The 13,174-nt window shown below is 40.0% G+C and overlaps 1 protein-coding gene across 4 annotated transcripts in view; it reads left to right on the plus strand.

Annotated features, from left to right (window-relative positions):
• The window catches only part of LRBA (LPS responsive beige-like anchor protein), a 712,651-nt gene that overhangs the window by 658,535 nt on the left and 40,942 nt on the right, over window positions 1-13,174 (plus strand). For 2 of the 4 annotated variants that reach the window (XM_021100637.2, XM_021100636.2), the window contains exons 49-51: window positions 452-541; window positions 5,118-5,310; window positions 10,232-10,294. In XM_021100637.2, coding sequence (XP_020956296.1) covers window positions 452-541; window positions 5,118-5,310; window positions 10,232-10,294 — 346 coding nt within the window. The remainder of the gene's footprint in view (window positions 1-451; window positions 542-5,117; window positions 5,311-10,231; window positions 10,295-13,174) is intronic. The other 2 variants (XM_021100639.2, XM_021100638.2) reach the window with 1 other exon arrangement.

Raw genomic sequence — 13,174 nt, forward strand, 5'->3', positions numbered from 1 at the left:
CACAGGAGCTGTGTTTCTTTTCTCCTCTTTTCTACTTCCCAGGATGAACTGAGGCCTAGAATCAAAGCAACAGTAGGATTTCTCTATACCTGTAAAAAGATTAGCTTTAGTCATAGGGAAGATGCAAGCAGGAAAAAAAAGGAATACGCAAAAACAGAGATGAAGCCAAGAAGGACAATTTCTGATTGCAATAGCCGGTTTCTGGTTCCCATCACCAAGCAAGATGAGAAAGTGGTGCAGGGCTTTGTAGGAACAGCTTCCTCGGTGCTGAAGAATGACCTCACCCCCAGCGCGCCAGCCAGGTGCTTAGCCCCACTGTGAAAACACAAGGTTGCTTCCCATCGTGAAACAAGCCAGATGTATGGAGCGACATTTTCAGGGGACTGTTTTGGTTCGATTGCTTGTAATTAGCACCTCTTAACCTTCACGCTTGCCCGTGCCTCTCTTTCAGGCTGTCGAATCTCAAATCCGAAGCTTTGGGCAGACGCCTTCTCAACTACTCATAGAGCCCCATCCTCCCAGAGGTTCTGCCATGCAAGCGGTAAGTGCTGCCCTCGCTCGCCTCCTTCCTGCCTCTCTGAGACCACGCTTGACTTCGATGGCGGTCTTCCGTCACACCTGTTCCTTTTCTGCACTGTTTGTGAACCTCTGAATAGCTGGCAAACACCACATGCTCTCCTCGAGTCTTTGGGAAGGCAAGTGTTGCTCCAGTGCCCTGATAGTTCATCAGGTCATGCTTTGGGTTGCAGAACCCAAAGGTCCCTCCTTGTCAGGTTCCCGCCCTGAAGGACAGAGCCTCCAGGCATGGGATGGCCAAGTTTTCTGAGTTGATCCTGTGACTGTCTGGATTAGTTTTCCCAGTGTGTTTATTTTTTAACATCCCAGTATGTTTTTCAGTTTGGGAATTTTCAACGTAATCCTAATACGTAGGATGTTGTTACTGAGAATCAGGGATTTGGGAGGAAAAAAGGATGGTGTGACATACCATATACCTAAAGTCTGGTGGTATCTACTAGTGAATTATATACATCCTGTGATTCTGAGGGATAGAGGGGCTTTTCTTGTCTTTCCCCTTGGTTCTCTCACGCGCTGCTGTGGGGTTGCTGGGATGTTAGAACTGCTCTGTCCACCTGCTCTTTCATCATCAAAGATGTTAGCTCAGGCCATGCCCATGATAGGAGCTGCTCAGAGCTTGCTTTTGAACTCACAGGACATCCTTTATGCCACTTTCTCTAGGTCAGAGCCAGTCAGGGGCCCGCCCAGAAGCAGAGGACAGGAAATACACCTGAGCTGTAAAATAATGTGGCTGCTCCATTTGTATAGTTCTGAAAAGTTCAGGGGGGAAATTCTTTAATGATGAAGAAAATTCAGCATAGGAACAAATATTGAATTGCATGATAAAAATAATTTTTTAAAAACACAGGCTATAGGTATTACATGTTTTCTTGAACTGCCCCTCAATAAAACAGGTTTGTCATTACTGTTTTAAATCAAAAAGAGGGACTATAAAGCTGTTTTCACAAATGTCATGAGTAATTTAAAATAGATTCTAGGAGTTCCTGTTGTGGCACAGCAGAAACGAATCTGACTAATATCCGTGAGGATATGGGTTATCCCTGGCCTCGCTCAGTGGGTCGGGGATCCAGCGTTGCCCTGAGCTGTGGTGGAGGCCGGCAGCTGTAGCTCCGATGGGACCCCTAGCCTGGGAACTTCCATGTGCCATGCGAAAAAATAAAAAAGCAGATAAAAGCAAATTAATTAATTAATTAATTAATTAAAATAGATTCCAATTCCATATTGTGGCTTGGAGTGGTAGAATTTTGTTAGATGCTGGGCAGGAGAGTAGCAGCAGGAGGGCCAAAGATACAGATGTGGTCCTTACTGCCTTTGGCTCCCTTTCTCATCCCATCTTTCCTTCTTTGTGTCTCTTGCTCTCTTTGTCTTCTTTCTTCTTCCAAGTGTTTTCTCCCTTCTTTCTCTAATTATATGAATTGACCATTATAATAAACTAGTGTTTATTTGCATCACCTTCTCCCCTATGGACTTTTAAGCTTGTGAAATCAGATTTAAATGAACATAAAGGGGAGCGTTAGTGAAAAGACTACACGAAACAGCAAACATTTAGCAAGAAGAACAATGGAAGATAATGCCGTAGAAATAGTGGGAATGATTTATGTTTGGGGTTTGGAATTAGTTTTAGTAATAGCTTGTCAATGAGGTGCAGGCTGTTGTGGTGCTGGCTAATGGAAGCACCTCCACTGCTCCATTGACTTTCTACCTGGGTCACTGCACAGCTGTGGTCACCGGGGCCAAGAGGGAGTTCCTACTGCCAAGCCTCTCTCCGTGGCAAAAGGATTATTGGTTCACCGAGGCAGATCGGCTGGACTGTCCCTCGGGTGGCAGGGCGGGGAAGGCACATGCTCATTTGAGGACAGAGGCCATCTTTCCCATCATCTTTATCCTCTGAATCGAATACCTGAACACCTTTCCAATGGGTGCAAACTGTTTGCCCTCTTCACACACATGTGGGTGGGAAAGAAAGGTATGTCAGGAAGAAACCAGAGCTGTCAACAAGTGTATGCTTAATCTGGGAAAACTGAACAACATCTGGCCAGCAGTTTCCTCCTTCCACCTCTGACTGGATTCTCAGAGGCACCCAGGACTGGACGAGGGTTTTTTTCTCTTCCCCCTGTTTGGCCAGTTGTCCTGCTCATCCGTAGTTGTTGCTATCAATCTAGACTGGCCCAGTATGCCGGGCTGGGCTTTTTCTTATTTCTGGTGCTCCTTTTCCATACTAATTAGCCAAGGCTAGACTAGAGCTCCCTGAAGAGTTTCCTGCTACTTGTGTGCACTGGGCGCTCCAGTCAGGATGAAGTGCAGGGAACAGCCGGAGGCACAGCTTGTCCTAAAGCTGCAGCGACGGCTCGGGATATGATGCCTGCAGTTTGCTGTGGAAAAGGGCTGAGTTGGCCCACTAGAGTCACTATGTAAACAAGACATTCTTCCTATACGTTAGAGATTTTTCTGTGTTTTTTTAAGGGCGTAAACATTGGAATTATTCAATTTGAGCCTAATTGTATTTACAATAGGAGCTGTTAAGTTAAAAAATATGTATCAACTTCCTTTCAGTGAGATTTCATGATGTATGTTGTACTCCGACTTTCTCAGAGTTTATAAATTGACTTTAGTAAATATTATTTTTTTAAAAACCTACGCAATTGAAAAATAAGGCTTGGCATTCTGAAATGACGTTCACGTCCTTTTCCCAGGACTTCTTCAAAGCTAGCATATAGGATATTCTGTTTGTTGTTGGCTCATTGTTCTCATTTTTACCCAGTTTTACAGCATATCATAAAGCTGCATTAGAGGTTCTTTGTAAGACAGAGATTACATACTGATATCAGAGGCTTTAAAAATCTAAGACCCAAATGTTTATTAATTGTTTTTACCACCATTCAGATGAGTTTCCCCATCAACTATCACTGTACCCCCCCACACACGCAGACTTGCACGCACAAATGTAGCAGAAATTAAAGCCACCTCGTGCCGCGTTAAGTGCATGAGCCATAATATACACCAGGTGTAGTAATTAGCAGGCACACGAAGGCTGCCTATTTGTCTGGTTTTGCTGCTGTTGCTGTATCCCCCTGTGTTTTCACACCATCAGATAGTTGGATTTAATTGAGGCCACATCAGATGAGGCATTACTGACACCTTTAATTGAATGAGCATCCAGGGAGGATTAACTCATAATATTGATTGGCTTTTAGCCACTTGCTCAGAAGGGTGTCTGGGTAGCTTATTAGTTGCCTTTATTTACACCTTTATGCAAAGAGTGCAAATAGGAATTCTTAGTGCAATATGTTTTTCTAAGTACTCTTAATAACTTTTTTAAAAGGACTGATAATAAAAATGCAAATGTATTTAATTTTTTATTAGCCGTTCTGAATAAATACGTGTTAAATATATGTGCCTCTGCATTCACATATACCTGGTGTTTTGAAATATGGCCATAGGAAAGCAGCCAGAAGCACTTCATCAAAGGGTTTCAATTCTGAATGATACTAATCAGCTATTAGAAAATAGACATGGTAGAGGAGAATTGCTGAAAATGCACTGTGCAATTACTGTATGATAGCATACTCCTGCATGGTATAAATAAAGCCAGTAAATCAGTGCTGTTCTATATGTCTTGGATTATGACATATGGTTTATAGGAATGTTCTAAATCCTTCATAGTCCTCCAGATTTACTTTGTTGCTGGTTATTAGAACAGACAGTGTTTTGCTTAACATTTTCAATTACTCTTTGCTTTTCAAAGGAGAAATCAAAAGTCGAGAGCTTTAGTTTCTTTACCAAGAGGAAGGAGGGGCATCTAGCTATAGGTATTTCTCTTTATCCTTAGCCCCACAGAAAGCAGTGGCATTTGCATTATAATAGGGCAGTGTTTATGACCTGATACACTATATAAATATATTGTTTTTACAAGTACACTTAATTTTGCATTGCTTTGGAACACCTTTATAATTAAGTTTGTGTATTACATTCATAAATTATTTCTCTGCGGTAATGCATGCACGCTGTACAACTATTGTTTTAAAATGTATTTGTTAATTAATTATCTCTTTATTTAGTTGTCAGAATCTTCATGCTAACTCAACACAACTTTTGATGATCTTTGAAAATGACCTCAGCTGGATTTTGTGCCTACCGCTTACTCCCATCCTTTTATTTTTTTCTTTTGTACTTGACCCAGAATAGCAATTGAAATGCTTTAACACAATCTCCAATACTTGGCCTATTTAGACTCTAAATCAAGTCATTTATTTTGTTCTTCATGGGAATGGGGTGGGGAAGGGACTTAATAAAATTGATGGATTTTTAGTGTTTCTGTTCATGTATTTTGACTTCAGTCATCGAGAAATTCAGGCTAATGACGCACATGAAAAACCAACTGGTCCTTAGTGCTGTTTCTACAAGTCTTTCTGCTCACCATGCTCTCACTTGCACCTTGTGTTAACATGGTCTTCCTCTTCTTTTCCTGCACCCTCTTTCTTTCTTGTCTTTCCTGTCTTTTCCTTCTTGTATATTTGGATCTTGTCTTGCCCACTCAACAGTATCTCCTCCTGCAGAGTCCATTGATGTTCACAGACCAAGCTCAGCAGGACGTTATCATGGTTCTAAAGTTCCCCTCCAACTCCCCTGTCACTCACGTGGCGGCCAACACCCAGCCTGGGTTGGCAATTCCTGCCGTGATCACAGTCACTGCCAACAGGCTCTTCGCAGTGAACAAGTGGCACAACCTTCCGGGTAAGTACTATAAAGCATAGTCACTGCTGAACGCTATATAGATATTGTGATATCTAGCTAACTTAGATCTCAACATTTAAGCTTTTCCATTTTCAAACCTTAGTCTGAATCAAAATGCTTAATACTTTGACAGGTTTTTAAAAAAAATCCTAAGGCAGATAATACAGATGTTAACATATAAACTGTTCTTCGGCATCTGGTGGTTAGTCTTTATTTCTTGGAAATAAATATTATTTCTCCCATGATGATATTCTATCTTGTGTCCATAAATAGTATGAATTTATTTATCTGAAGTCCCCCCCCCCTTATTCATGTGTTCGATAAATACTTCAGGTTGCCTACTGTGAATTTTTGTATAAGATATGGAAGTATTTTTTGTGGATAATAGAAAAAAGAACACTGAAATTACAGACACAGACAAAATATTGCAAAACCATAAGCACATTCAGTGCTTTCATTAAATACTGAATAATGAGGCTAACCAACAGCAAGATACTCAAATAGCTATTAGAATCATGAACCATCAAAATCTGATGAGACATGAGAGTTCATCTAGTCCAGGCCCACATTTGACCAGTGAAGATACTGAGCTCCAGGGAGCTTACCTTTTTCAGGCTCACATATGGCCAGTCAGTGGCAGAGCCAGGTTTGAACCCAAGTTTTCCACCTCAGATTTTATGATCACCGCTCTGTGATTTATTGCCTCTCATTAGGACAGGAATGTTGGGATCTGGATTTAGCACTGTTCCTGTTGGCCACTGGTTAGAAATTCTTTTTTTTTTTAAAGGAGGAAAATCTTTTAAAGTCCTGGAGATTATAGGCCTTTTTTTCCCCCCAGTCATTGTTTTAGGTAGGGAATTTTAAAAGATGGATTTTAATCGTCTGTTAAGTTGTTATTAAATCTGTAAGGTGTACATAAAGCACTGCCTGTTTTAATACCTGAAATGGTTGCACAAATATAAATCCTTGGACAAGGGCCTCATGCCAAATTAAATGCAAGAGGCTTTAGAATGGAATAGAATTGAATTAGCATTTAAACAAAAACTTGGTGCACTGACTACACTCAGCAAGCTACTTTATCATGAAGAATCTGTGGTTGAAGTCAGAATTTATTTACTTAGTTATTCACGTATTTTTGGCTACCACCCTCCCAGTGGCATATGGATGTTCCCAGACCAAGGATTGAACCTGAGCCACAGCAGTGACCTGAGCCACAGCAGTGACAATGCCAGATACTTAACCATTATGCCACCAGGGAACTCCCCAGAATTTATTAAATATAACCATTTTCTTGGCCACTAGAAATGAAATGAATGCCCATAGCTGATTAGAGAACAGATTTCACAAATTGTCGAGCAGGTGAAAATCAAAGCAGGTATAATGTCTCTGTTATTAAGTCCCTTTATTTCTTTTCTTCAAGTGAACTTATCTTACAGAGATGAATGTGTATGCAAATGACATACCTATATTATTGGACTAAAGATTATGGTTTGATTAACAAATGTGACTTTTTTTTTTGTTTCTCTAAATGCCATTCAGTAGAAGGAAACATGCTAGTGGTGTGTTCTCTCAGTTACACCAGAGGGTCTGCCTGTGCTGTGTGCAGTTACCCTGAGAGCTTGGCTAAAAGCACCAGTGGGTGTGACATCACCACCACCACAAATGATGCTTATCCTGGGTGCCTGTTTATGGCAACTCTGAGAACTCTTTCATTTTAAACAGAGTGACGTCATGTATGAGAAGAAACAAACCTTTTCAACTGCTAGGGAGCCCCGCATGCTGTCCACTCCCCCTATGTCATCTAGCCTGGCCCTGTGCTAGTGGGCCGGAACTGAGCTGCTGGAAGGGCTTCTGGGTCTCCAGCTGATACTCCATAGTTGTATCAGCTTTCCTGAGCACTGCTGCCTGAGTTTCTGACACTCCTCTTTGGAGCAGACCATTTCCCTGCCTGGCTTCCCTTAGTACTGGGTTGTCAGCTGCTCTTCTCCCTACTTCCAGTTTTCCTGTGAATCTGTAAAGTGACTTCAGGGCAGCAGCCTTCTGTGGGAGCCCTACATATGGTACATCCAACTGCTCTAAGCCCCAGCTCCCTTTTTTATAACATAAGAGCTTCAGAGACTGCATATATTTTGCAAATTCTTTTCCTAGAATTCTCCCCAGTGAGCCTTCTTTGGATTTGTACCCTGTGTCACTAGTGAATTTTGTCCCCATCCTCTGTCTTTACAGTCTGATGCAGCAGCTCTTCACCAGATAATTACAAAGTGTGATAATATATGATAATACAGAGGTGATTATCTTTCTACAATGAAATCTCCAATCCTCAGTTACACCTACACCTAAAAAATATTAAGCATCCATTTGAGTAAATCAGGCCTCATTTACATATGTTTAATAACCTTATTGATTATATTAATATTAAATTTTAATAAAACTTTTTTTTACATAAATCTGACCTTTAACCCTATGTTGTGCTACCTTTTACCATCAGTATGCTTTGATTTAAAACAAATGTCAAAACTTCCTAACAGGTTTTTGTCAATGAATATCAAATTCATGTTACACTTTTTTTTTTACTTTAGATTCTGGTTCTTTTCCGAGATTCTATGATTTCCATAGCTTGTCCATTAGACAGCTAGTTCCTGACAGTGTAGTATCTGAGTCCTGATTTAGGGAAAAAAAAAATTTTTTTTTCATCTTTATCATTCTGTTTCATTCAAAGGACCTTGAAGAACTTCTGAAAAGGTAAAATGATAGCAGCTAACATTTAGGGAGCATTTTCTAGATGCCAAATGCTGTTTTTTTTTGTTGTTTTTTTTTTTGTTTGTTTGTTTTGTCTTTTTGCTATTTCTTGGGCCGCTCCTGCGGCATATGGAGGTTCCCAGGCCAGGGGTCGAATCGGAGCTGTAGCTGCCGGCCTACGCCAGAGCCACAGCAACGTGGGATCCGAGCCACGTCTGAAACCTACACCACAGCTCACGACAATGCCGGATCCTTAACCCACTGAGCAAGGGCAGGGACCAAACCCGCAACCTCATGGTTCCTAGTCGGATTCATTAACCACTGCGCCACGACGGGAACTCCCCCAAATGCTGTTTTAATCACTTCACGTGTTAACGCACAGAATCCTCTCATCAGCCTTAGGGTATTGGTTCTGTATTCAGGTTGAACAGTATGAAATTGCCATTTTTATAGGTGACAATGCCAGGTACGGGTGATTTCATGTAGTTCAGCCTAACGCATCTCACCTACTTTACAGAGCAGGAAACGGAAACACCCAGGTGCCATAACTTGCCCAGGGTCACACAGGCAGTTAGTGGCAGAACTGAGACTTGAGGCATGACCAAAGACAGTTAACCTCCTAAATCTCTTTCACTGACAGTTTGGTTTTAATGTCTCTATGATCCCAGATTCCCAAAGACATCGAGAAAACTTCTCAAGGTCTTGGTGTTGGTCGGCCCTGGTATTACTGGAGGAGATGGGACTGTGGGGGTAAATCAGAGGCTATGGTGCATTTTCCCTGATCACTCCCTGTAGGGTCCTGTGATTTCTTTACTGGCAGAGCTAGTAATCAGCAAAGACAATACCTTTAGTAAAAGAGGGAGTCATATGGCTCCCTTTTTTTTTTTTTTTTTTTTTTAAATCTTCTTTAACATCTTCTATGTGCTCACTTGTGATTTTAGTGCTAATAGTGCACTTACTCAGGTATTTTACCTCTATTAATGATCTTCCAAACATCCTTGAAAAGTTGGTATTTACCACCAGGGGAAACGCTGACATAATAAATTTAAAGCTAATCTAATGAGCTCATTGGAATGTGTCCCATTTTTATTCTCAGCCCCTCAAGGACAGTCAGAAAGATTTCTTAAAACCTGATGATATTAAGCAGAGCCCTAATACCAACCAGGCAGTAGTTTAAATGCTTATAAGTCTATAAAAAGCAGATACCAGAGTGAATGGCTGAGTCATTGGAGGAAAATAATTCAGAAAAGGACCTAGAATTTAACTATCAGAATTACAAAGCTGGAAGGATCCTCCATTCCAAACCCTTCATTTGGGGTTTATGATTTGCCCAAGGTTGCATAGCTAGCCAGTGGCAGCTCCTGCTCCCTAAAATACTTCCTCTCTACATGAAGTCCTTCTGCCTTTCATGAAAAACAGCCTACGACATCTCTCTTCAGTTACAAAATAAGTATGCCTGAATCTTTAGAGCCATTTTGAATATTACACAAACCAGTCTTAGTATGGATTGATTTTGGTTACTCATTTGCGTCTCAGAGCATTTTTAAATTGAAACCATGGAAATATTAAATATTAATAAAACTTTTTTCTAAACCTCAATCAGATCTTTAAGAAAACATTTCAGCCAAATGCATTTAACTAAAACATTTATCTGCAGATAGCTTTCTTTATTTTTATTCAAACTTTCAATTGATTGATTTAAAGTGATGGATGAAACATTAAATGTTCCTTGACTTCGAGCTTTCCCTTTCTCCATCATAAATTGACGTTTTTGTGGATCCTTTGTGCTGCAGCATTCAAAACTGCCTTTTTAAGAAGTAACAAAAAATAGTATTTGCTACAGTCAGCAGATGGTTGTCACATTTTGTTTTCAGCGCGCTTTACCACTTAATTTTGTTTTGTTGCAGCATCAGAGGTTGCCAGTCAAGCATCTGCTATAGCTTATGGCCTAGGACTGGAGCCACTGCTGATGGCACATGTTCAGAACAGCACTAATCTAAAATAAATGTTTAATAAGCTAGCTATAAAAGCACCTGGATTTTTTTTCTTTTAAATTTCACAAAACCGTCTGAGAGATTTGGAGGTTGGAAACAATTCTACATGAGCTTTGACTTATGCATTTTAATGTAGTTTAGTATATGAAAAATAATGCTTTTTTTTTTTAATCTTTTGTGAATTCCAGCTCATCAAGGTGCTGTACAAGACCAGCCATACCAGCTGCCAGTGGAAATCGATCCTCTCATAGGTCTGTCACTTCCTTCTCTCTTTGCGATTCATTAAGCTCTGTATGGTGGCCCTGAAGTGTAGATTACAGTTGTTTTTCACTTGCTGGTTGCTGGGAATGGAATTTTCCTGATAAACCATTTGCATGCAAATTGGAATGCAATGAGCTGTGGCTATGCTGGTATTTCATCAACTCCCCCTCGTTGGTTTGCCTAATTTGAACAGGCCTAGGACGTGTGTCACTGAAAATTAATATGGATGCTGTAATAATGTGTGATTGAGAATGCGCATGAAGTACTGTCAGGATAATATTGGATCTTTTCATCACTCAGACTTGTTGATGAGCAGGAGCGAGGCACGTTATGATGAATTGGTGCACCAGTAATGTGATGGAGCTCCTTTGCTAGGGAAATTTTCATAATAACAGTGGGGTTCTTAGCAGCACTGTGTTGTGAAAAATAAAACTGTGGTGCCAGAGTTTCATCATTAAAGGAGATCAATCCTTTCTTCCTGGACCCTCCGTTCAGTCTGAGGGGATTAATGTGCAATTGCAGAGCAGTTGCAAAGTTGAAATATATTGCCCAGCCAATGGCAGTGTTACGATATTTGTATTCATTTTCCTAGGGTCCTGCAACCCAATAAATTGCCATTGGAGGTTAAATTTTTCAGGGAGGAAAAAAACAGAAGGAAAGAAAAGAGAGGAGACCAGAAAACCACTGGGATGAGGGAGCACATGCCATAGGCCACAGATGACTTAGAATATTTAATCGCTGTTAGGCTTTTTGAGTAGATTTGTTGAAATCTCTAGTTGAGCATTTTCCCCCCTATAGTGGGGATTTCAAATATGGCTCCACTAAGAATGTTAAGCCTTGATATTAAAAATGCTATTCAGGGGAGTTCTCGTTGTGGCGCAGAGAAAACAAATCTGACAAGGAACCATGAGGTTGCAGGTTCAATTCCTGGCCTCACTCAGTGGGTTAAGTATTCAGTGTTGCTGTGAGGTGTGGTGTAGGTCACAGGTGTGGCTTGGATCTGGTATTGCCATGGCTGTGGTATAGGCAGGCAGCTGTAGCTCCGATTAGACCCCTGGCCTGGGAACCTCCATATGCTGTGGGTGAGGCCCTAAAAGGCAATAAGTAAATAAATAAATAAATTGCTATTCAGTAACTCTTAGAGTAAAAAAATGTAATTGCCTAGGTGTAGGGGTATGCTGCTAGCATGGATGTTTGGCTTATGATTTTGTCAGATTTCCAGGGCACAAATAAATACGTTAATAATAAATATTTTGAAAATATAAATATTTTGAAAATATAAAAATATTTTGAAAAGTAAATATTTTGAAGTTTTTAGATAAAGCATGTGAATAAGCTGATTTATTATTTTAAAATTCAAGGTGTTCCCTATGTGCACATCACATTTTTTTGTCTCTAACACCATTGTTTCAGTGGAGAGCTAAATGGCCATCATTTGCAGATGAACTATCAAGATGAACTATAGTAACCTTAAGCTCAAAACTGAGTCATTTATCAGTTCCTCGAATATAAGTGGAAATCTATGATGTTACTATTTCTATGAAGGATAATTACTACCCTGGTTCCTAAATCTTAGTTTGCTTTGAGTAGATATGATTTGCTATATTTTAAAAAATTAAATGCTTACTTGGATAAAGTTTTAAGAGTCACGAAAATAATGGAACCCATTTATAGAATCATTGTTTATCTTAAAACTTGACAATGAATATCCCATAGTATAAAATCTAAGTGAATTAAGAAATTGTAACCCTTTAGACAAAGCATGGATGAAACTTTTTGGTATAAAGGGCCAGATAGTCAATATTTTAGGCTTTGTGGACCATAAGGTCTAAGACACAACTACTTACCTTTGTGGTTATAGCACAAAAGCAGCCATAGACAATATATAAACAGCTTAGTGTTGCTGGGCTCCAATAAAACTTCAAAACCAAGCATGAGCCAGATCTGGCCTGCTGGCCATAATTTTCTTCTCTGCTCTAGAGCATTGGTCGTCAGATTGTTTGCTCCTGTATCCCCTGAAATAATTGTTTAAAACCAGGTACTTTCTCACACATTTTTAAGTTGACATCTGAAAGTTTAAATGTGACATTATCACAAGTTTAAATCGTTGCAAAGGTTATAATTTCTGGCATAGCATATAAAAATTTAAATATATCCAGTAGAATCTAAATATAAAAGTCAGTTGACACTCAACATTTTCTGTTTTTTAAAAAATGCATGAAAAAGCTTTTAACATTTGCAAATTTTGGAGTTCCTGTCATGGCTCAGAGGAAACAAATCTGACTAGTATCCATGAGGACACAGGTTCGATCCCTGGCCTTGCTCAGTGGGTTAAGGATCCAGTGTTGCTGTGAGCTTTGGTGTAGGTTGCAGACACAGCTCGGATCTGGCGTTGCTGTGGTATAGGCTGGCAGCTACAGCTCCGATTCCACCCCTAGCCTGGGAACCTCCATGTGCCATGGAGTTCTTAGAGTATCTATTATGAAGAATTATTTTTATGGTCTAGCATTAAATGATTGTTTTAACAATCTATCAGTGAAACTTATTTTTAATGATCTATCAATTGACAGCATGATTAGAGCCTCCTTCCATTTTACTGAAAGCAATGAATTGGAAACCACCTGCCCCGCAGAATGATTTGATCACCTAGGCATTTGCTTCCGGGCATCACATCAGTATTTTGAATTGTGCCTTTATTTGGCTCTCAAGAGATTTTTACACCCGGAGGTAAAGCACAATCGTAAGGTTCTATCTAGTGGAACAAGAACATGCAAAAGGGGAGGTAAGAAAGGAAACCTCACAGGAGAGTTCTCAGGCAAATCTGTTTCAGGCAAGAGAACATATGAAAGTTGAGAACTAGAAATTGATTC

Source organism: Sus scrofa, chromosome 8, assembly GCF_054392235.1.
Source record: "Sus scrofa isolate SSC_HxYL_T2T_F1_AM1 chromosome 8, Sscrofa_HxYL_maternal_Yorkshire_Landrace_v2.0, whole genome shotgun sequence".
In the NCBI taxonomy this organism is placed as follows: domain Eukaryota; kingdom Metazoa; phylum Chordata; class Mammalia; order Artiodactyla; family Suidae; genus Sus; species Sus scrofa.